The 23035-nt window shown below is 48.6% G+C and overlaps 2 protein-coding genes across 5 annotated transcripts in view; both read right to left on the reverse strand.

Annotated features, from left to right (window-relative positions):
* The window catches only part of POLA2 (DNA polymerase alpha 2, accessory subunit), a 28908-nt gene extending 28381 nt beyond the window's left edge, over positions 1-527 (reverse strand). Inside the window, exon 1 of the mRNA XM_082203571.1 lies at positions 310-527. Coding sequence (XP_082059697.1) covers positions 310-406 — 97 coding nt within the window. The 5' untranslated portion in view covers positions 407-527. The remainder of the gene's footprint in view (positions 1-309) is intronic.
* A 1390-nt stretch (positions 528-1917) lies between these two features.
* On the reverse strand, positions 1918-22686 carry LOC309521263 (solute carrier family 22 member 20-like; the record flags this gene model as incomplete). Of its 4 annotated transcripts, XM_082203576.1 has the most annotated exons (10): positions 21801-22683; positions 20817-20920; positions 20443-20597; positions 19831-19999; positions 18573-18696; positions 17669-17784; positions 5417-5631; positions 3634-3742; positions 3248-3451; positions 1918-2872 (listed from the first exon to the last, which is right to left on the reverse strand). In XM_082203576.1, exons 1-10 carry the CDS (start codon positions 22209-22211, stop codon positions 2797-2799), a joined length of 1683 nt encoding a protein of 560 aa, XP_082059702.1. In that variant the 5' UTR covers positions 22212-22683. The 4 variants fall into 4 exon arrangements, with proteins under 4 accessions (XP_082059702.1, XP_082059704.1, XP_082059703.1 ...); XM_082203578.1 differs by lacking the exon at positions 20443-20597 and having other exon boundaries at positions 19961-19999; positions 21801-22684; XM_082203577.1 differs by lacking the exon at positions 1918-2872 and having other exon boundaries at positions 3244-3451; positions 21801-22686.
* Positions 22687-23035: the final 349 nt, after the last annotated feature.

A 23035-nucleotide genomic window follows, 5' to 3' on the forward strand; every position in this document is an offset into this window, starting at 1 on the left:
GTACAGGGAACAACCAACCGTTTCCTTTAGACGGATCTTCTGGCCCGATCCAGGCAAGTCTCATTTTTAAAACTGCCCATCTCTCTGAATCCGCCTCCCTCTTTTCCCCATATCTTCTTTCCCCACTTTCTCTCCACGCTTCTTCCATCCCCCAGAAATCCCCCCAAGTCCGCCGCTCTTCCCCACATAGGCACCTGCTTATCCCAAATTAAGCCCCCTCCAAATAAAAAGCTCAATGAGAACTAGCGCCCTTCCTAGTAAATACCCCCCCCCCAATTTATCGCCTTCGCCGTTCTATACGCGGCTCACATTTGTCGGTAAGGGCAGCCCCGTCTTCACCCTCCTCCAAGTCCAGCCCGAAGAGCCTCAGCTCAGCCAACACGTCCTCAACTACCAGCGCCGCCATCGCAGACCTCCTTTCCCGCCACTTTTCTTGGCGGGGTAGGCGGGGAGCGCGCAGCTATTCCGTTATTTACGGCGCCACTTTCCTCGCCTGCAAGAAGAGGGAAAGAGCAGGAAAGAGCGGGAGGGGGCGGAGCTTCAACTCCTGAATGGGCGCATGCCAGTTCTACACGAATGGGAGGAGGTTGCAGAGGAGCATAGAGATGTGTCGTCGTCGTCGTTGCTGCTGCTGTTGCTTGGAACTCCTAGAGTGGCTAAGAACGCCGGGATACCCTTCGACGCTTTGCGGAGTGAAAAAAGGACGGCTGCTTTATAAAGAAGGGTTCTTTTGCATGGCTTTGATTGGCTTGCGCCGTGTAATTCCTTCCCTCGCCCCGCCCCTTCTGCGCCAGAATAAACAGAGCCCTTGTTCTTTATAAACGCAAGTATTTTTGTTCCCCGCCAAATTAAATAACAGGTCATCATCGGTATCATTCTGATACCTCCCATTACTTTGAGATGGTAAAGCCTTCTCTGTCTTTAATGCTATATTTTGACTTAATCAATTAATGAATGGTGGCTGATGAGGGACGTTGCCGATTGGGCTGAGGCTGTGAGAGTGGTCCACAACAACCCTGAAATGTAGTACGGTGGGATTATTCTCACATTGGGAACATAATAGTAATAATAATAGTAATAATAATAAATTATTTATACCCCACCCTCCCGGCCAAGACTGGGCTCAGGGCGGCTAACACTGAATATGAATACAGTAAAAACATTTAAAACAAAACGAAACAGTTGATTGAAATAAAAATCAGAATACAGCTTAAAATGCAGCCTTGTTTTAGTGGTAGCCCATAGATCAAAGCCATAAGGGGAGAAAACATCAAATATTCACCGGGGCCAACTATCCATGCTGGTCCTACATGGGCCAGCAAAAAGAGCCGAGGGAAAATTTATATACAAAATCCCATATAAGGGATTCCATCAAAAAAAAATAAATGAGAGGGGGGGTTAGACTGAGTCCAGTCCAAAGGCCAGGCATAACAGCTCCATCTTGCAGGCCTTGCGGAAAGATGTCAAATCCCACAGGGCCCTGATCTCCTGTGGTAGGGCGTTCCACCAGGCTGGGGCCAGAGCTGAAAAGGCCCTGGCCTGGTTGAGGCCAATCTAACCTACTTGGGACTTCCAAAGTGTTGTTATATAGGGACCTTAAGGTCCTTCGTGGGACATACCAGGAGAGTCGGTCCTGTAGGTACGAGGGTCCTAGTACCTACAAACTTAATCTGCCCGATAGCTATGTTTTGGATATGTAGAGGTCTTGATTTATCGGCTTTTGGGTTTTAGGGAGGAAATGCATAGCTTTGTTTCATTTACTTATTTTTTCGTTCTTTAGTCTTTTTATCATTGCCAATCTTACGTTGTGTCAGTTTGTTTCTTTGAAGTGTATAATATTTTGACAGCAGCAATACATGTTTTCTTTCTCTTTTTAAGTGGTTTTAAAATGTAATAAAGATAAGGATTTGTTTAAAAAAATAAATAGCAGCAGTGGTGCAGTTGGGTAATTAAGAACCTTGTCCTTAATGGACTTCTAGACTGAGGAGAGTGCTATTTAGATGGTCATGTGTATTATTTCATTTACTTCTGAATGAGGTGAATTGCCCACTCTCCTTTTTGGAACCCTCCTGCTCAGTCTGTTATGGGGACCGTGGACCTCTTTCCCAAAGTCTGACCTGCATGGCACCACAAGGCTTTATTATTGACACAGTGTTTCTTCTTAAAGTGTTTGGGTACAACAATTCCACTTAAAAAACACATCACACACTTTTTGTTGGTTAGGAAAGTGTTGAGGGAGATGCACTAAAAAGTTTGGGCTAAAGCTGTATAGTCTCCACCCCAAACAAATCAATAAAGAGTGTGGGTCATATAACCTTTCTGCAGGTTTTTAAATCTAATTTGATGTCTGCGCTTACAAACAAAAAAGTTCTTGAGTCTCACACAGGGGAAGCTCCCAGCTAAAAAACATTTCAATGAACAAGTGAATTCCACAAATTAAGTGGCGTATAAAGAAGTCATTTAATTTTGGATTAACTGAATCTTACACCAGACTTTCCCATCATCATCATTACATTTATATCCCACCAGAGGGGGTGGTCCCAAGCTTTCACTCAAAAATCTAACTGTGGCCACAGTTCTAAAAAAGTTGGCGATCCCTGAACTACGTAAGTATCAGCTTCCTGTTTCTCCAGTCTTCTCTCAAAGGAAGATGCTTGGTTTTAATGTTACCCTTTTCCAGTTCTTGAGTCACTTTTTCCAGAAATGTGTGGTTTGTCAAGGGCTTCTTTCTCACACACACACACACAGAGAGAGAGAGAGAGAGAGAGAGAGAGCGCTATTGCTGTGCTAAACGGATTATTTGAAAAGAGATCTCTCTACTTGCTGGAGGCAAATTTCTTCTACTGTTTCCATCGAGGATACATTTCTAGACCTAAAGGAACACAAACACCAGAATATTGATTAGTGCCATGATAATTTTCATGTTATGGACAGTGTGCTATTAATTAATTAATTCATTAATTAATTATCTGTCCTTCACCACAACAGCAGGTTACTGAAACCACCCTACTGTATAAAGGTGAAATTTGCATCCATTGCTCTGCTCACTTTTTCCTTTGGCCTTGCCAACTGCTGACAGGTGCCCCCCCCCCAAAAAAATAGGGTGATCATAGAAGAATGTGGTGCTCAAACTGAAAATGGTCTCCCCCTCCTCCATACATGCTAAATAGCATGAAAATACTCTTTGGGTCAGAGTCTCATCCTAATCGTTTTTCAACTCCTATTAGGGATGGGAAAGAAAACTTACCTGCGTTCCATCTCTGTGATGGTTTCCAGGAGGGGTAAATGTCTTGTCTCCATCAGGAAGCAGGCAGAGACCCCTGCAAGGAGGGGAGCAGCTCCAAATATAATTGGTGGCAGGACAGGAAAGGAATCCCTAAGCACGTAGACCAGGGGCGCAACCATGGCTCCGAGACGAGCTTGCATGGACACAAATCCCATGCCTGTTTGCCTGGCAAGAAGAAACGCTGGTGTTTATAAGACTCTAAACACCAGCTGCTTGAACCCTGTGGCCGTTTATCTGGCAGAAATCATCCCTGACCACTGGTTCTGCAGATGATGGGAGTTGTAGTCCAAAAACAGCTGGAGACCCAAGTTTGGGAAACCCTGGTTTAGATGATACTAGCTGCTCACCTGATCTCTGTCGGGTAGAGCTCCCCAGAATACAGATATGCACCAATAAAGGAACTGGCGAGGCACCCTTTCCCTAGTGCTGCCTGCACTGTACGCAACGTTTGCAGTTCTGCAGGAAGGAGAAATATATAGAATGAACAAAACCTTGTTGTTTACAGCCATAGGCCGTCACAATATAAATACAACAAACTGTCTTTTTGACCTATCGAACAGGCAGTCTCACACACACACACACTCTCCTCATGTACTCACACAAAAGAAAACAGAAAAATAATACTCCCCCCCCACCAGTGTAAATCACATATTGCTCCTATAAAGCTATTAAAATTCATTGGGCTAGTCCTATTCAGAGCAGACCCACTAAAGTTAGTGAACCTAACTACCGTAGCGGCATTCGTTTCAGTAGGTCTGCTCTGAGTAAAACTAGCACTGGAAGGACACACAACCACCTCCCTTTGCCTGGCTGGGATGTGACCTTGGGCTCTAATAATGCTTCTTATTTTCCTGGATGGAGAGAGAGGTGTGTGGTTGAAGAAGCTAGCAAACCTACTGTACAAGGGCAAATTTCTCAGTGACTGCTCCAACCACTTTGGGCTCTGGCCCTGTCCATCACTAGTATATAGCTCCACAAGAGGATGCTCAGAAGAGACTGTGTTCCTACGTCTGAAAATGTTTCTGTACCCCTGAGCTAGATGGACCAATGGCCTGGGCTCAGTCTGAGGAATCTTCCTATCTTACTACAGTATATGCTGTCTTTCCTCCAAGGAACTCAATTAAAGCCCTCCACCCATTTTGACTTCACAATAACCATGTGGGGTAGGTTAGATTGAGGGTGTGTAGCCTGAGGTCACACAGTAAGCGAGAGCGGTGGTCTAGGACTGAATAGAGTTTGGTTCCCCCTTCAGCCGCGGTGCACCCTGGGAGTCTGTGGGCATATTTGCCACCCTGAGAGACTACTCTGGGCACCACAAGCACACCCACACACCCACAAACAAGCAGACACTGCAACCTGTTTTATAGGCTACCATGGAAAGGTCTTTCAAGCCTAATTTCAGCAGGGGGCAGGGACCCTATGGGACCAAGTAAGAGCTCTACAGGTGCATGTGTGCCTAAGGAAACTGGGTTGGCAGCCCCTGCTCAAGCCGCAACACTGCATGGCTGATACCAAGGGTGACAGCAGTACAGCTCACAGGTTGATAGGATGGACTGAGCACAATATTAATGCGAAAACAGATTAGATAAATTCCTGGAGGCTATCGGTGGCTACTAGCCATAGCTGTGTTTTACCTCCAGCGTTGGAGGCTGTGTGCATCAGAATGTCACTCACTGTGGATCACATGTAGAAGAGAAGAAGAGCTTGGATTTGATATCCCGCTTTATCACTACCCGAAGGAGTCTCAAAGCGGCTAACAATCTCCTTTCCCTTCCTCTCCCACAACAAACACTCTGTGAGGTGAGTGAGGCTGAGAGACTTCAGAGAAGTGTGACTGGCCCAAGGTCACCCAGCAGTTGCATGTGGAGGAGCGGGGAATTTAACCTGGTTCACCAGATTACGAGTCTACCACTCTTAACCACTACACCACACTGGCTCTCGGTGAGGTTTTGCTACTTTGGAGCTTCCCTTAGGCATCTGGTTGGCTACTGTGAGAACAGGAGGTTGGCTTTGATAAGCCACTGGCCTGACCCAGCAGCCAGACTCTTTCTGATGTTTTGATGAGAACTCATAGCATGGAACATCAGTGACCCAAGCAGATGCAGGTCAAAAACCCATAAAGCAACTTGCCGTCTGGCACAAACATGTTGACAAACACCAGGAGCCCAGCGAGGGATAGGAAGCCGGCCATGGTAAGGCGGCGCCCGATGAAGACCATGGCAAGGGTGGACAGCAGCACAACGGGAAGGTCGATTGCCCCAAACAACACCTGCACCACAAAGATGTTCAGGCCAAATTTTTGCACGTCCATCGCCAAGCCGTAATAAGAAAAGGAACTGGAAAACCTAGGAAGAGTGGGAAGCAAGCATGAGTTGCAAATTTAAAGGCTGGATTTCTGCAATGATGAATAATAACTTCTTCTTCTTCTTCTTCTTCTTCTTCTTCTTCTTCTTCTTCATATCCCACCCATCTGGCTGGGTGTCGGCAATGCATATTATGCACAAACTATTATCATTACTACTGCTACTAATGAGTGATCATTGCTGCTGCTGCTGCTACAACTCCACTTAAAAAGCACCTAAGCTGTTCTAAATGTGGCCCTTTAAAAAAACAACAACTCCACAGCCTCTGCCTGCTTATTACAATGTAATAGGCACAATACAAAATTACTATTGATACGGACCAACGGGGGGGGGGTACCTATTTCCCCCTTTTTCCTGGCTGTCCGAGGCGATGACCTCAAGGGTACCATCACACACCCACCCTCGAACCCCTTCACCGTTGCACAAGCACCACACGTTTCCCAGACCTTTTCCCGAGCGAAATAAGCTCGAATATATATATATTCTCTATCCTTTCCTATGCCTATCTGCGCTCCATACTTAGAATGAGTAGACCGAGTGTTTCCCTTCTCCGCTTATTCCTATGGCCGCGCTTTGGCCAATCACAGCCATGCATTCGTCCTGCAGGAGCTAGCTCAGGGAGCTCTTGCACGCCTCATTTAACCTCCTGACGAGCTGCTGACGGCCCCCCACGGCGAGAACAATAGAACCGAAACTCCCGACCTCGTAAAACTGTCAAACCCTTGTTACAATGTATCCATTTCTACAAGAATGGATACATTCTGCTTCCGCTTTTGATCTAGGCTACTGAACGGACTGAAAGTCATCAGAACCTTTCAAAATTCATATAAAATTAACCACAGCTCCAATTTTCTTGCTCTTGGTGTCATTCGACTCAGTTTCCCCAGGACTCCATGATGTTGGCCGACTCCATAATCCTCGAGACGGCAAGTCACGTACACAGGAACTCCCTAATCCTGTCAGATCGCTCTGCCCAGCCCGTCCCCCGGGCAATACCAGGTGGCAGACAGTGCATATCAGTAACCCATTGTCCCACCGCCACCGGTACTCATGAAATGTGTATTTGTGTATGACCCTCGCTCTGCATATTCCCCCCTCCCTTCCCTCAAATGTAAATTAGTGTAACCCCACCTTTCTCTGAGATATTCATGACGTGTGTAATATATTCATGATGTAATCCATGAAACCCAACCTTCCCATAATGTATTCATGACGTTCCGCGCACTGTGTTATGGGACTTGGAGGGAACTTTTAAAAGTTTATGTCGCCCCATTCTCGGGGTTCAATCTCGCCTTGAACCTGTTGCGCAATAAACTTGGATCTTCGCATTTTGCTCCTGCGTCCGGCTGAGCTTCCTTTTCTTCCGCTAGAATCCACGGACTTGGTCCGATTGGCTGGGTGGCAAGGTAAATACGCACCCAGATTTTCCGTAACAGCTTGGCGCCCAACGTGGGGCTGGCGGTTCTCCCGGGTTGCTGACCGGAGGCCCCGAATTCTTCAGCCGGCTGCGGGCCAATTTGCCCGAGAAGACCCTTTTGGACCTCCGGCCATCTCCCGGGCGGTAATCGGAAGCCCCAGGAGTTCAGCCGGGGAGCAAAAGGGATCCAGCCGGCTCATTCATCGATCCCGGGATCGGATCGACGGGAAGACGCGTGAGTATAGGAAAATCCAGTGCACTGGTGGGAAGGGGTGGAAGTCTCCTGGCAACTGAATTCTCTGCCCTCCTCTCTATCGTACCTTCTTGCCTTTCTCTTGGTCCAGTCAGTGAGAGAGACCGTGGACCGCTGCTCGACCCGAAAGGGGGGTTCTGAGCTCTATCTCTTTATCTAAACCCTCCAGCCAGCCGCACCAATTGGGAGCCCGAAGGGTAAGACGGAGAGACCCGACTTGAAAGATAGCCGACTCTCCGCAAACGGGCATCCCAGTTGAAAGCAAGGGGTTGGAGCTCTCTTTCCGATCTTCCCGAGCGTCCTTTCTAGGGGGCAGGAAGTGGTCTTGCTTTCTATCCCAATCCCAGCCGCACCGGTCGGGCTACAATACCACGTGTACTGTGAGCCCGCTTCCGAAAGCAAGGGGGATTTTCGACCCAAACCTCTGTCCAGGGACCACCCGATCTGGCACCGCACGGTGCGGGCGTTCAGTAGGGCCCCTTTCCTGAGTTGTGACGATAGGTAGGAGGTTGCCAGGAGGGAATAGCCCATGAGGAATTGGGCGGGATCGGCAGAGTGGAAAAGGGACCCCAGGTGAATGGTTAAGGAAAAAGGAAGTAAGGAATACCGGATAGCTAGAGCTCTTAAAAACCTCCCTAGGAAGTTGCCAAGCGACTAAAGACCTTTCATTTTACTAGTCCTTTGTCAAATAACCCTAGACCCACCAATCCTTATCGACCCCCTCCTCTCTCCTCTTTCCTATCTAGACACGCGTGAAATATACTATGGGTACCCAGGCTTCCAAACACGAGCGGACTCATTCTGGGAGGAAGGCTTCTCGGAAGCCATCCCGTTCCCAGAAGGATCCCGACTCCCCTCTTCAATTTGTCATCGCGTGTTGGAAGTCGATTCCTGGCCACAAATTGTTATCTAAGGAAAAACTAGAGGACCTCTGCTCCGGAACCTGGCCCGCCAGGACTGCCTCCGCCAGGCCCGAACTGCGGTGGCCACCGGGGGGTTCGTTTAATGAAGAACGCTTGAACCACCTAAGGAAAGCCCTGATAGAAGAAAAACCCCGCCAGTTAGAATACCTGGCCACCTTTGAGGCCGTAAGGAGAATGCTCCAAGCCCCAAAGGGAACAACCTCTTACCAATTGCCTATATTAAATCCCGGGCGACTGCCAATGCCCCCCCCTTACGAAGATGACGATGTACGACAGACCCTGGTCCCCTTTTACTATCAAGGACCACCGCCGCAAGCCCCGACATCCAGCGACAGCGACTCCAGTAGTGGGGAGGAAACGGGGGAGGAGGATGAGGCACAAGACACCGAAAATAGGAGGGTCACACGACTACAAGCGAAAAAGGACAAGGGGGGGGCCAAACAAGTCAAAAACCCCGGACAAGCTAAAACTAAAATCCCCTCCTCTACTCACCACAACACCATTGAGGACTCTACCCAAGTCGGGAATAAACCCGCTCCCACGGAACCTCAAGGCTCCGAAAAAGGGACCCGGGGCCGCGATAAAGAGACTCCGGGGACTTCTGACCAAGTAAGCTCCACCGTGAGCTCTACTGCGGTCCAGATGCCCTTAAGGGCCCTGCCCATTCCTCCTCTCGAACCTGATGGGCCCCCGCGGATGGTTTACACGCATCAACCCTTCTATACCTCAGACCTGGTAACTTGGTCAAACCAGATGCCCTCATTGAGGGATGACCCGGACAAATGCCACCGCCAGGTCAGCGCTATCTTCTCCACACACAATCCCACCTGGCCCGATGTCCACGTCCTTCTGAATGCCCTCTTCAACGAGGCGGAGAAAGCGGACATTCTAACTAAAGCTGGGGAAGCCATAGAACTACCTGACTACCAAAGGGGACGGCCTCAGGGACTGCAAGCGCTCACAGCACAATGTCTCAGAGTAGAACCAGAATGGGACTATAATACCACTAACGGTATTTGGTGCTTAAACCTATTTAAAAAGGCCATTTTGGACGGTGTAAAGGCCGCCGGACAACGCACCGTTAATTGGACCAAAGTCCAGTCGGTCATGCAGGGACCAAATGAACACCCGTCCGATTATTACACTAGATTGGTCTCTGCCATTAAAACATGGGGAGGAATAGACCCCAACAACCCACAGCATGAAGTAATCATTAAAGGGTTCTTCAAGGATCAGGCTTGCCCAGATATCAGGAAAGCTCTGAATCTCCAAATTGGATACGATGGAAAGAGCGTAAGTGAAATCTTGTCCATCGCAAAATCTGTCTACAACTCTCGGGATGAAAGAAAGAAGAAGGAAACGAAGCCCGAGGTCGAACAAATACTAGCCTTAAGCATGGAAACTGCCTATGGTCCTAATCGAGGCAGGGGATTCCCTCGAGGAAAGGGAATCCGTGGAGGAGGAACCCCAAATCCCTATAGGCAATGGGGACCGGGGACTGGAGGATGCTATTACTGCCAGGAAGAGGGACACATAAAAAGATTCTGCCCCTACCTAAATGCGACACCCTACGGGGGACAGGAGCCTAAGCCTTTCCCTGTACGGATCACCCACCCCCCTTTCACCCCGCAAGCCAACGTAACTCCAGGCTACAGCAACCACAACCCAGCGGCTTATACCCCGCCAGCGGTCTCGAACCCGATCCCTCAATCCCGACCACAACCGGGACCCCGGACCCAAATGCCGGCCACCCAACTGCCAGCCATAGACCAGCCTGCCCACCCTTGGGCGAATGCTACTGCTCCTCCCTTGCACCCTCCAAACCAACCACCTCCCGATGATCCGAACACTTATTGACAATTAGAAGGGGATCCCAGTCAGACCCAAACCATCTGCCCTGTCCTTACATTGTCACCCGAAGACCCGGTCTGTACTATCGAGATAGACGGCCACCCTTACCAATGTCTACTGGACACAGGGGCCACCTATTCCACCCTAACCGACAGTCACCTGGAACCAGGGACAGTAACCAAGAAAGTAATGGGACTGGATGGGATACCCCGCACTTGCCCGCTCTCGCGACCGGCCAAGGTCACCCTCGGACCATTACTAGCGGAACACACTTTCCTTTTAACAAGCAGCCCAGTCAACCTCCTCGGCAGAGACCTCCTCTGCAAACTTAATGCCACCATAAAATGCTCCCCGGATGGCATTTACCTACATATGCCAGGGAATTCCATTCCCATTTTCCAGGGTATCGTTCAGGAATCTAAATCGGACCGACAGTTTCCCGAACTCCCTTTAGAACTCGAAAACGACTTGCCCCCCTCCCTATGGGGGACTGAATCAACCTCAGTAGGACTCTTACTCTCCGCCACTCCAGTCAAGATCACTTACCGAAGCGACCTACCCTTCCCATGCACCAAGCAATACCCTCTGCCCAAAGAAGCCATAGAAGGCCTAACACCCATGATTGAGGACTTCCTCGAAAAGGGGATTCTAGTCCCATGCGCTTCACCCTGTAATACCCCAGTTCTCCCGGTCAAGAAGCCCGCTAAGGAGGGGGTACCTATACGGTACCGTTTTGTGCAGGACTTGAGATTAGTGAACCAATTCGTGATTCCCCGACACCCGGTAGTTGGCAACCCGAACTCCCTCCTAAACGCCATTCCAGCAGGGACGACTTGGTACTCCGCTGCGGACCTGTGTTCTGCCTTCTTCAGCATACCCCTAGATCCGGCCAGCCAATTCCTTTTTGCATTTACCTGGGGGCCCAGCCAATTAACGTGGACGAGACTGCCCCAAGGCTACGTAGAGTCACCCGCCATTTTTTCGGCCGTGTTACATCAGGACTTAGAGGACATCCACTTACCGGCCAGTTCCACCTTGCTTCTCTACGTGGACGATATTTTATTATGTTCTACCAGTGAGGAGGCGTGTAAGATAGATACTAAATGCCTCCTATCAGAATTAGCAAAGAAGGGACATAAAGTGTCTCCTAAGAAACTCCAATATTGTAAGCAAGAAGTCAAGTATCTCGGACACATCTTGGGAGTAGGGACCAGAAGTCTAGCCACGGACAGGATTGAGGCAGTCACCAAAATTCCCCTCCCAAAAACAAAGCGACAGCTCCGCGGCTTCCTTGGCATGGCCGGCTTCTGCCGGGCATGGATCGCTGGTTACAGTGAAATAACGAAGCCCTTAACTGCCATGACGCGACAAGACCACCCAGACACCTTAGTCTGGGAAGATGAAGCTTACAGCTCTTTTGAACGACTAAAACGGGAACTCAGATCTGCTCCTGCCCTAGGGTTACCCGACTACCGAATCCCTTTCAACTTGTTCATCCACGAGCAAATGGGGGTAGCCTCTGGGGTCCTAACCCAACCATTCCGCGACCAAGAGAGGCCAGTAGCATATTATAGTCTACAACTTGACAATACTGCCAAAGGGGCTGTCAGTTGCCTCAGAGCCATTGCGGCCGCCGCTGTCCTCCTCGAGAAAGCCCAAGAGACGGTTCTAGGCCACGAAATCACCCTCCACGTTCCCCATTCAGTCTCAACCCTCCTAACCCTAAAAGGATGTCACCATTTCTCAAACTCCCGCCTCAACCGCTACGAAGCCCTCCTACTAACCCCAACCAATGTCACCATTAAACGTGTCAACTCGCTAAACCCCGCTACCCTACTACCCCTTCCCGATGATGGCACCCCGCATCATGACTGCACCACTATAGTTCGGCAAGCCGAAAAGCCCCGTGAAGACTTAGATCATCTTCCCCTGGAGAACCCGGACCTAATATTATATACTGATGGTAGCTCTAAAGTGATCGACGGGGTTAGGAAGACCGGGTACGCGGTGGTCTCCGACTTCGAAGTACTAGAGTCAAATCCAATTAACTCTCAGTACAGTGCCCAAGCCGCCGAGCTAATTGCGCTGCTGCGTGCCTGCGAGATTGGTGAAGGGAAGCGGATAACCATTTATACGGATAGTAAATACTGTTTCGGCTTGGTACACACAACTGGCCAAATTTGGCTCCAAAGAGGCTTTCTAACCGCTGCCGGGTCTCAAATCTCGCACGCCGCCCTGGTTGAGCGACTTCTCACAGCGATCCACCTGCCTGCCGCCATAGCCGTTGTCCACTGCAAGGCCCATACCAAGGGCAGGGACTCAGTTTCTAAAGGAAACAGACGAGCCGACAAAGCCGCACAGATGGCAGCCTTACGCACCCCTAACAACGAATCCGAGTTCCAAGCCCTCCAACTGCCAGCAGACCTAGACCTCACAGAAATTTACAAATCTGCCCCAGGGGATGAGAAGGCTACGTGGGAATCGATAGGTGCCATCGAACAACAAGGTATCTGGGTCCTCCCCGATGGAAGAACCGTCCTTCCAAAGGCCTGGACTCCAAAAGTAGTGAGGTTTCTTCACCAGCGGACACATTGGGGAAAAGGGAGATTAATGGAACATGTAATTAGATTTTGGTACGCACCCGGGATAGCTGCTGCTGCAGCAGCAGCATCAAAGAATTGCATTACCTGCCAGCGGTTCAATCCTAAGCGTGAACCAAGGAGACCGCCAGGAGCCAGACCATGGGCCTTTGTCCCCTTTGAGAACTTGCAACTTGATTTCATTGATCTGCCCCAATGCCAAGGCTTTAAGCATGCTTTGATTATAGTTGACCAATTTTCCTCGTGGGTGGAGGGATTCCCTTGCAGAAAGGCCACCGCATCCGTAGTTGCCAGGGCCCTCCTACAGGACATTATTCCCCGCTATGGCATACCCCGTCGCCTAGACAGCGATAGGGGGACCCACTTTACTGCAGAAGTGGTGCAATTAGTGGCCAAATCACTCCAAATCAAATGGGACCTCCACACCCCATACCACCCACAATCTTCTGGCCAAGTGGAACGTATGAACCAGGAAATAAAGATACAGTTGGGCAAACTTTGCGAGCTCACTGGCCTAAAATGGGTCAATGCACTCCCACTGGTTCTTCATAACATCCGCAGCGCCCCAACCGGACGGTTGAAACTCTCCCCATTTGAACTCTTATTCGGGAGACCTCCTCCTGTCTACAACACTCTATTCCCACTATCGGAACTGGAGCTCGGGGAGGCAGAACTTACTAATTATGTTATTCAGCTCCAGACACAGCTACAGCGTCTCCACCACTACGCGGCCATCGAGGGACAGAATCTTCCCATCGACGTCCACGCTCACTCCTTCCACCCGGGCGACTGGATCCTCGTCAAGGTCTACCAGAAAGAACCACTCCAACCCGCGTGGGAAGGTCCCTACCAAGTACTCTTGACATCGCCAACCGCTGTGAAAGTAGGTGAGAAGAATTCCTGGTTACATCACACTAGGTGCAAGTCCTCACCCCCTCCACAGGAGACGGAAGAAAGTAACGGCGAGGACTTCACCTTTTCGACTCCACCGGCTTTACCGACCTCATATATTGACGACGACGACCAACAGACCGGACCAGCGGATCGGGGCCAAGGTCGGGCTCAACAGACCGGACCAGCTGATCGGGGCCAAGATCGGGCTCAACAGACCGGACCAGTTGATCGGGGCCAAGATCGGGCTCAACAGACCGGACCAGCCGATCGGGGCCAAAGTCGGGCCCAACAGACCGGACCAGACACCGCAACACCCAACTGGACGTCCGAAATCATCCCAGATACCAACACCATCAAGCTACGTTTCAGACGCGCCGACAACCACGCTTGACAGCTCCATTGACAGCTTGCTTCGTTTGACAGCTCCATTGACAGCTTGCTTCGTTTGACAGCTCCATTGACAGCTTGCTTCGTTTGACAGCTCCATTGACACCTTGCTTCGTTTGACAGCTCCATTGACAGCTTGCTTCGTTTGACAGCTCCATTCACTACTTCCTTCGTTGACAGCTTCGCCTTTGACAGTTCATCTGACAGCTCCGTTCAACAGCGCTATTTGATACCTTCGCTTTACAGCCTCACCCTGTCAGGCGCCTTCGTTCGTTCACGCATCCGAGCCATGCGCCTGGTCACCACCGCCCTTCTCCTCGCCACCTTATCCTGGGTCACGTCTACCTCATCAGACCACTGCACAGGATTACGAACAAACTACCACTTCTTGGACTATCATGAGGTCGAGACGGGAAGGTCTAACCCTGATCGAATGGGGGACTTTGATTTCTGCCTTCCCGAATCCCGGACCTTGCTGCGCCATTCCCTAGTTCCCCAACTCGCCGAAAACGAATATTGGGAACTTTTCATTCGAAACAAGGATTTACATCGTATCGGCTCTGCGGCTCTCACTCTTGACCACTCCTCTTACCGGCTGACCTGCAGAAATGGGACTTACCTTCTTTACGAGAGTGGAGAGGTCTCGCAAACCCCAAACTGGACCGAAGTCGAGACAGGAGGGGCTACTCACGCTTATACGGAATCAAGCCACCCCTCTGGAAACTTGATTTTCGGCTTCCAGTGCCTCCGCTCCACCCCAGAAACCCGGAAGCCCCAACTCCAAGGACTCTGCTTACGGCGGTTCTGCTGTCTATGGGACTTAGGGGTCACTCATGAGTGGAGAGGGGCTGAATATCTCGAAGGGTGGCACCATTCTTTACACCCCTCGCGCTCCCCCTCATGGGACCACGTCGGACCCCTGCGATGCGGCGGTATCGCCAGGGATAGGCGACTACTGAACACCACCGACCCCCTCCATCCGGTTGGCACGGCACCCCGACAATTCGGCGCCGACCCGGCACTCCCGGGAGAAGACCTCCTGTCATCCTGGGAGCAAAACTCCTACATTAAGCTTCTCAGCCAGGTGGCGAAGGAGTCACCCTACCCGGACTGCTGGATTTGCGCTCACGCACCCAGCCATCTCCAACAGAGCCTCCCACTGGTCCCTGTACCAGTGACCTTAGAACAGTTCCGTTCCGGAAATGTTACCTCCTGGAACCTGACCGCACTCAACTTAACACATCAATACCTCTACCTCACCGGCCCTACGAAGGGACCCCTTTGCCGCAGCTTCTCAGGGGAAGGAACCTTCATCGGATCCAGTACATGCACCAACACTCTGGAAATCCTACCAACTGGACTGGTCACCGTCTCTAACACAAGGGACTCCCGAACTTTTCCTAACCTTACTGTTGCCTGGGCCGCTACGGTTGGACACCCCTTGGACTGGAAGCCACAACCCGCAGACACCATGCTACTACAAACCTTTGCTTCAGGCCGAATGGAATCTTACCTCAGCGGCCTATTCTGGGTGTGTGGGCACCGCGCTTATACATGGGTGAGCCCACACATGTCCGGATCCTGCTTCATTGGCTACATTGTTCCCGGAATCAGAATATTACCGCACCTACCGCCTGGAAGACAACGGAACAAAAGGGAGCAAAAGGAGCTGTCAGACCTGTCAGACGTTGCTGCGAATGGAGAGACCGTAGGCCGAGCACTCTTCCCCGCCTACGGTGCCGGTTCAAACCACGTGGATATTCTCCGACTCACCGACATCCTCCTTAAGTTCATGCAGGAGGCGACCCAGATCACAGACTCTCTCATGTCGGAACTATCCGAGGTAAGACAATTGAGCCTACAGACGAGAATCGCGACAGACTTCCTTTTGTCCAGTCAGGGAGGCACCTGCGCATTAATAGGCACAGAGTGCTGCACATACGTGACTGACCAGACCTTAAATATAACTGGACATTTGAATAATATCCATGAGCTAGCAGGGAAGCTCCACGACATCCAGCATGAGGGGCTATCCGATGTGGACTTATGGGGATGGTTGCCCAAGCTGGGATGGCTCAGACAACTATTGAAAGTCGTGTTGCTCATCATTTTAACTGTCTTCCTTTGTGTCTCTGTCCTATGTTGTACTATGCATTGTATTACCCCTTGCTGCTCTCTCCTCCGACATTCTGCTTCTCCTAGCTCCTTTCCTCTTCGAGCCTATGCCCGCTCCCGACATGCTCCCACTTTCCCAGACTATGTACAGATGAGGCATTTAGGAGAAGGTGAATACGAGATCACCGAAATTTAGCGCTCAAATGGTGCGGAGAAAGGATTTGCAAGTTCTTACAGAACTTTAATGCAAATCTATCTCCGAATGGGGGACTGATACGGACCAACGGGGGGGGGTACCTATTTCCCCCTTTTTCCTGGCTGTCCGAGGCGATGACCTCAAGGGTACCATCACACACCCACCCTCGAACCCCTTCACCGTTGCACAAGCACCACACGTTTCCCAGACCTTTTCCCGAGCGAAATAAGCTCGAATATATATATATTCTCTATCCTTTCCTATGCCTATCTGCGCTCCATACTTAGAATGAGTAGACCGAGTGTTTCCCTTCTCCGCTTATTCCTATGGCCGCGCTTTGGCCAATCACAGCCATGCATTCGTCCTGCAGGAGCTAGCTCAGGGAGCTCTTGCACGCCTCATTTAACCTCCTGACGAGCTGCTGACGGCCCCCCACGGCGAGAACAATAGAACCGAAACTCCCGACCTCGTAAAACTGTCAAACCCTTGTTACAATGTATCCATTTCTACAAGAATGGATACATTCTGCTTCCGCTTTTGATCTAGGCTACTGAACGGACTGAAAGTCATCAGAACCTTTCAAAATTCATATAAAATTAACCACAGCTCCAATTTTCTTGCTCTTGGTGTCATTCGACTCAGTTTCCCCAGGACTCCATGATGTTGGCCGACTCCATAATCCTCGAGACGGCAAGTCACGTACACAGGAACTCCCTAATCCTGTCAGATCGCTCTGCCCAGCCCGTCCCCCGGGCAATACCAGGTGGCAGACAGTGCATATCAGTAACCCATTGTCCCACCGCCACCGGTACTCATGAAATGTGTATTTGTGTATGACCCTCGCTCTGCATATTCCCCCCTCCCTTCCCTCAAATGTAAATTAGTGTAACCCCACCTTTCTCTGAGATATTCATGACGTGTGTAATATATTCATGATGTAATCCATGAAACCCAACCTTCCCATAATGTATTCATGACGTTCCGCGCACTGTGTTATGGGACTTGGAGGGAACTTTTAAAAGTTTATGTCGCCCCATTCTCGGGGTTCAATCTCGCCTTGAACCTGTTGCGCAATAAACTTGGATCTTCGCATTTTGCTCCTGCGTCCGGCTGAGCTTCCTTTTCTTCCGCTAGAATCCACGGACTTGGTCCGATTGGCTGGGTGGCAAGGTAAATACGCACCCAGATTTTCCGTAACACTATGATTAGTAGTATTTAACGCATAAACCACCTCATATGTTCTTGAGTTGCCATCATACTTCCGTGTTCTGAGAAGAGGCTCAAAGCATAAGAGGAAAGAAAGGGCAATCCTTGACTTGTCTCCCCTATTCAATTACCGTTTCCCTCTTCAGATAAAAACAACAGAGGTCCTCTTGCACTCACCAAACAACCATGAGGCAGCAGGTGACCCTCCGCAAGACTGGACTGCGAAACAGGTCAAAGACAGTGCGCCGGGATTTCAGACTTGCAGCTTCCATCTGCATGTGGGAATGCAATACCTGTGCAAGAGAAGGGGAAATGAGTGGAAGGAATGTGGCAGGCTTGGGGAGGGGCCTTAATCCAGAAGAAAGAGTGCAGATTGAGGTTTGGTGGTCTCAAATTGAACCCCAGCATACCTGTCACCTTCTGTCCTAGCCTAATACTACTACAATAATAACAGCAACAACACCCTGCCCATCTGGCTGGGTTTTCCCAGCCACTCTGGGCAGCTTCCAGCAAAATATAAAAACATAATGAAATGTCAAACATTAAGAACTTCCCTCTAAGCAATGCCAGGCCTCCATTTTAATTTCCCAGAATGCTCTGGCTTGTGACCCTCTGTGGCACTGTGGGGGGAAATAGCTAAACCCAGCTGTCTAGAGCCTCTACTGCTCCCTCTTGTCCAAGGGGCGTTGCTAAGGGTCGGTCTATGAGAAGTGAGCCTCAGTTTGCTACACTGGCAGCTGCCACTTTACATCAAATTACACTGATTATATAAAACGCCTGAGTCACCTTTCAGGGAAAGCCCTCTGAAAAAGATACGTTTTCAACATCTGCCTAAAAGCAAAAATACCAGGTGCCTGTTGCTGGGACCTTCCCCTGAGTTGGACCCCTGCAACTCTCCGATCTGCCCCCACTCATTTGACCAGCCTCTCCACAAAGTCTTCATGAGACTTGTGGCACCTAGGGCTTTAAATACTAAAAGCAAAACTATTATTACATTATTATATCATATTTGCTAATCTCCTATTATAGAAATTATTATTATTGCAAAAAAACCAAAGCATTGGTCGATCTCATGGCTAACCTCTTTGTTAATTTTCTCTCCCTCCTTGCTTTTGCCATTTATGGCTGCAACTTTCCTCAGATTCTGGACTGCTACCTGTGCCTTGTTACGAAGCAGGAGCCAGCGTGGTGATTCTGGAAGTTTCCTGACAAGACAGAGATAGATAAATATTATTAACAAGGGGGATGATTAAAAGAAAAAGAAAAAAGCTTGTGTAATGGAGTGTTGTTCACATTTCTAGCCACTCCGTTCCATCCTTTTCCCAGGTGGAACATCTACCGTATTTCCTCTCTTCCAAAATGCACTCTGCATTCCATGGCCTCACTGGCCTGTTTTGGTGGTTCTCCCCCTGCTCTCCAGCACACATACATACACACTGTATTCTTTATTTTGTTTTTCTGCTGTCATAAGAGAATAAGGGTCAGAGAGGGGAATAAAGGAAAAATGATCCTAATGATATCATCCTACCCCAAAATCCCACAACAATAATAAACTGTGCCTTAAAGAACGCATTGTTGGGACTATGCCATCTTACTGTGTCTTTTCACGTATCATTGAATGTAATATAATGTGTGCCTTTTTAATGCATCATCTTAACGTAACGTGCCTGTTGCCATTCCTGTGTACCTCTTTCTCCATGAAGCTATCCTTTTAAAATGTATTCGTGGATGTATCTTTAATGAAATGCCGTACTATGCTGTACTTTTGTGAATGTATCCAAAATGTAGTTTTTAAAGAATGTAACAATCTAAATATTTCAAAATGTATATACTTGACTCAATATTGTATCCAAAAGGCTGCCAAAACTCAATCCACCACACTGCCTCCTACTGGGTCTGCAAACCATACCATGAATACACACAGATATGAGCTCAAAATAAAGGAGTCTTATTTTCCAAAAAGTATGCAAACATCAGGCTATCACACCCAAATTGATAGCAATGCGGAATAGGATTTCACATTAACATTTAAGTCATTTCCTGAACATCTTCTCAAACATCCACCCTCACATCTGCATGCTGATTATCAGCAGTTGCGGAGGTTTTCCTGTAGATAAAGGAAAAGCCATTTTAATGCCAACCAAGTCTGTTGACACAACCTCCTAGGTGTGGATGGTGCCATTTTGTCGACATAAGGCACAGCACACACTGCCTGAACATCAGACATGGCAGCCATAGGGTCTTGGCCTAACACAAAATGGCTGCCACATCTAAAAGAGCGGAAAAGAGAGACACTATGAAGCCATACCACAGTCGTATTTGGCGCTATCACCCCCTACCATGAACAGACAAAAATGATGAAAAATGGTGCCGAGACGGAGAGTTGGAGCCAGCGCCAGTTTCTGACTCCGTATGCAACTCCTGCCAAGACGATCTGGCCAAAGGTGACAAAATAACCTAAGAGGGCACCTGCCACTGTCCGGCCCTTGTTGGGCATCCACTCCAGAACTAGGAGAGAAGCAAGAGAAACTGTTAAAAGGACTTGCAGTAAAAACCAGGATGAACAATTTTTTAAATGGGCAACACATCACATGCAACCGTTTGGCTTCCATGCAGAAAACCCCAGGCACCATAGACTGACTGCTGATATAAAGCTGAAAGGACATTCATATTTATAGTGCCTTGTCTGAGGCTTATCCACACTTCTCTACTCATTCCAAGCATAGGCCTAGTGGCGTAGCAAGGTCAGGTGGTACCCAGTGTGGAAAATTTATTGTCAACCCCCCCCCACACACACATTGAAATCTAGTTGGTCTCCCCAGAAGACTGCGAACTACTCACAGTATAAAAAGACTGCCTGTGATCTACCCATTGTCATTGCCAAGAGTTGTTGAGCTTTCCCTGCAAAATCCACTCTTTAAAGTTGAATTGGAGCAAACCAAACTACTTACTCAAGGACAGAGAATTTAGCATGATTCCTGAAAACGTCATGCCAGCCAGAAAGCGGAAGGCGCAGTAGCTGCTGAAGCTGGGCAGGAATGCTGTGATGGTGCCAGCGATGGCGATTTGCAGATATGACCAGATCAGAGGTTTGCGCCGGCCAAACCTGAGTCCCCACCCCCAAAAAAGGAGAAGTAGGATGCATGAATTAATATATTGGCTGGTGGCGAGTTATGGGGACAGGCTCTAGCTGGGTCTTAGTTTCCTTGGGCCTCCAGCTGGTTTTGGACTACAATCCCCATCCCCTCATCCGGAGACTTCAGGTCAAACCTGGAGGTCTGGCAACCCTCATCACAACCTAACACTGATCACAACAACCACCCACCTGTCCGATAAGACTCCAAACACACCAGCCCCAACCAGCACACCAGCCATGTAGAGTGACTGGGCTACATCTCTCAGGTTCTGTAGGTCACACACCAAATTCCACTGGAAGGGAGAGAGAGGAGAGCTGTGTCAATTTTCTCTCTGTGGCTGCAATACACACACACATTTGACTTAGCATCATGTGAGTCTTATTCCTTTAATCTTCCTTCTGCAAAGGAATAATCAATGGTAGCTGCATAAAATCTGTATTTTTAAAGATTAATATCTTTTAATATTAAAAACTCAAAGCACAAGGCTACATGCATGCCATCTTGTAGCTATTCATTCCACGATACAGTATAACAAACTCCATTTTAAAAAAAATCAGTTATCTTCCTGTTGACCCTTCTCAACAGCCATGTGTTAATTTCACCATCCAAACCACATCCCAAGCTATCCATTGCAAAACAGAGACTGTGTAGGTTAGAGTAATGGAGCAGGATCTGGGAGACCAGGGTTCAAATCCTGCCTCCATCCAATATCACTCAGCATAATCTACCCCACAGGATTATTGTGGGAATTAAACAGAGCAGAGAATTCTGACCAGTTGCCATCTCTCAGCCTAACCTACCTCACAGAGTTGTTGTGAAGATAAAACGGGACCCCCGTTGCCTTGAGCCCCTTTGAGGAAAAGCAGAATGCGAACATAACAAACGCATTAGAAACAAGAGGCCCTTTTCTGATCTTATTGTAAAATGGCAGGGTTTACCGTAAATAGCCAAAAGGTACTACTGCAGGGTCTAATACTAATTCTTCCCCAGTTAGACATGATCTTAATATGATAAATACTGTATATTCTCTTTTAAAAATTAAATCTAAGCCAAACAACCCGAAACGAGTTACTTCATTTGTTATTGGAATGTTTAATTTATATCCCTGCCACTCTGTGTTTTAAAACTGCCTTCCCATCTTTCATTTCTTGTTGATGATGAAGAAAGCTCACCTCCGTCACAATGGTAGACTCGAACACACTCACATCATAGACCCATCCACCTGTGCAGAGTTCGGTGTGCACCTGTGTGGCAGAGTCCCCAACCTCCACAGTCGCATTTGGGCTCAATAGACGCCACCAACTCATGGCAAACTGGAGACACTTCTCCGGCTTCCAATTCTGGTCTATGGGAACAGGTGCCTTCAGCAAGACCCCTTCTGCTGTGCTTTGGGTGTAGCTAGAGGGCAAGGTCTGGTTGGTGGGCAGCACAGGCTTGCAATGGTGGTCTGGAATGGCGGCAGTGAAGTTCTGCAGGAAGTTGTGGCAACCAATGAGGCAGACGGAGATCAGCAAGAAGGTGATTTGCAAGATCTGGAAGCGGCCAACTCCTCCGATAGACTCCAAGACATCATTGAATGCCATAACAAAAGTTGAGGATCACTGTGTAATTGGATACAACAGGCGAGGTTACCTATTTTTCTGGATTTCTCTCCACGTAGGCCAACTTATGGGAAAGCCCTTTGGAGTCAAAGCTTACCCAAGACAAGCAGTTAGCTGTTTTGAAGTTTCCAAGCAGTTTTGAACGCTAAAGCCTTGTAATTGAATCTGAAACGAAACAATCATCTCAATATTTAAAAAACCCAACCTATTATTTTTCCCCCAAATCTAAGTCAGAAATCTAAACACTGAATAACCCAACAACTCCCACTTGTTTTTTCAGACAGAGGAAAACAACCTGCCACTTCTAGTGGTCATTTTAGTCTCCCCTCCCATTACTATTTCTTGCATATTCATCCAGATATGCCTGCACAAAGCTTGTGTTAAGGTCCAATAAGATCCTGTCTTTATCAAGTTTTTGTTCTGATTTGATTGCAGGGAGGTTCTTTTTGTGCAGAAGTTATATGTCTTTTTCTGAATTCCACACTTTTTAGTGTATTTTCCCATCAGTTTCCTAACTCCCCTTTCCAAAAATTGTTGTTTATTAAAAAGTTTATCCACTTGAATTGCATAAACTAAGGGCTCATTCACACTTTTGCTTGCTCTGTATTTTGATGGGATTTTATACCAATAAATTCCCCAGGTGTATGAGAGCTCCTTTTGTTGTTTCATGTCTATGCCTTTGGAAAATCTGATCTTACCCAGTGAATCAGAAGCTTGCTAAGCAAAATCTCTCTTCGGATTTTCTGTACATCTGATAAGATCCAATTCAGCAAGTAAGAGTGGATTTTTGCCGCAGAACAAGAAGA

The sequence above is a fragment of the Podarcis vaucheri genome (genome assembly GCF_965113315.1).
Source record: "Podarcis vaucheri genome assembly, chromosome: 16".
Classification (NCBI taxonomy): domain Eukaryota; kingdom Metazoa; phylum Chordata; class Lepidosauria; order Squamata; family Lacertidae; genus Podarcis; species Podarcis vaucheri.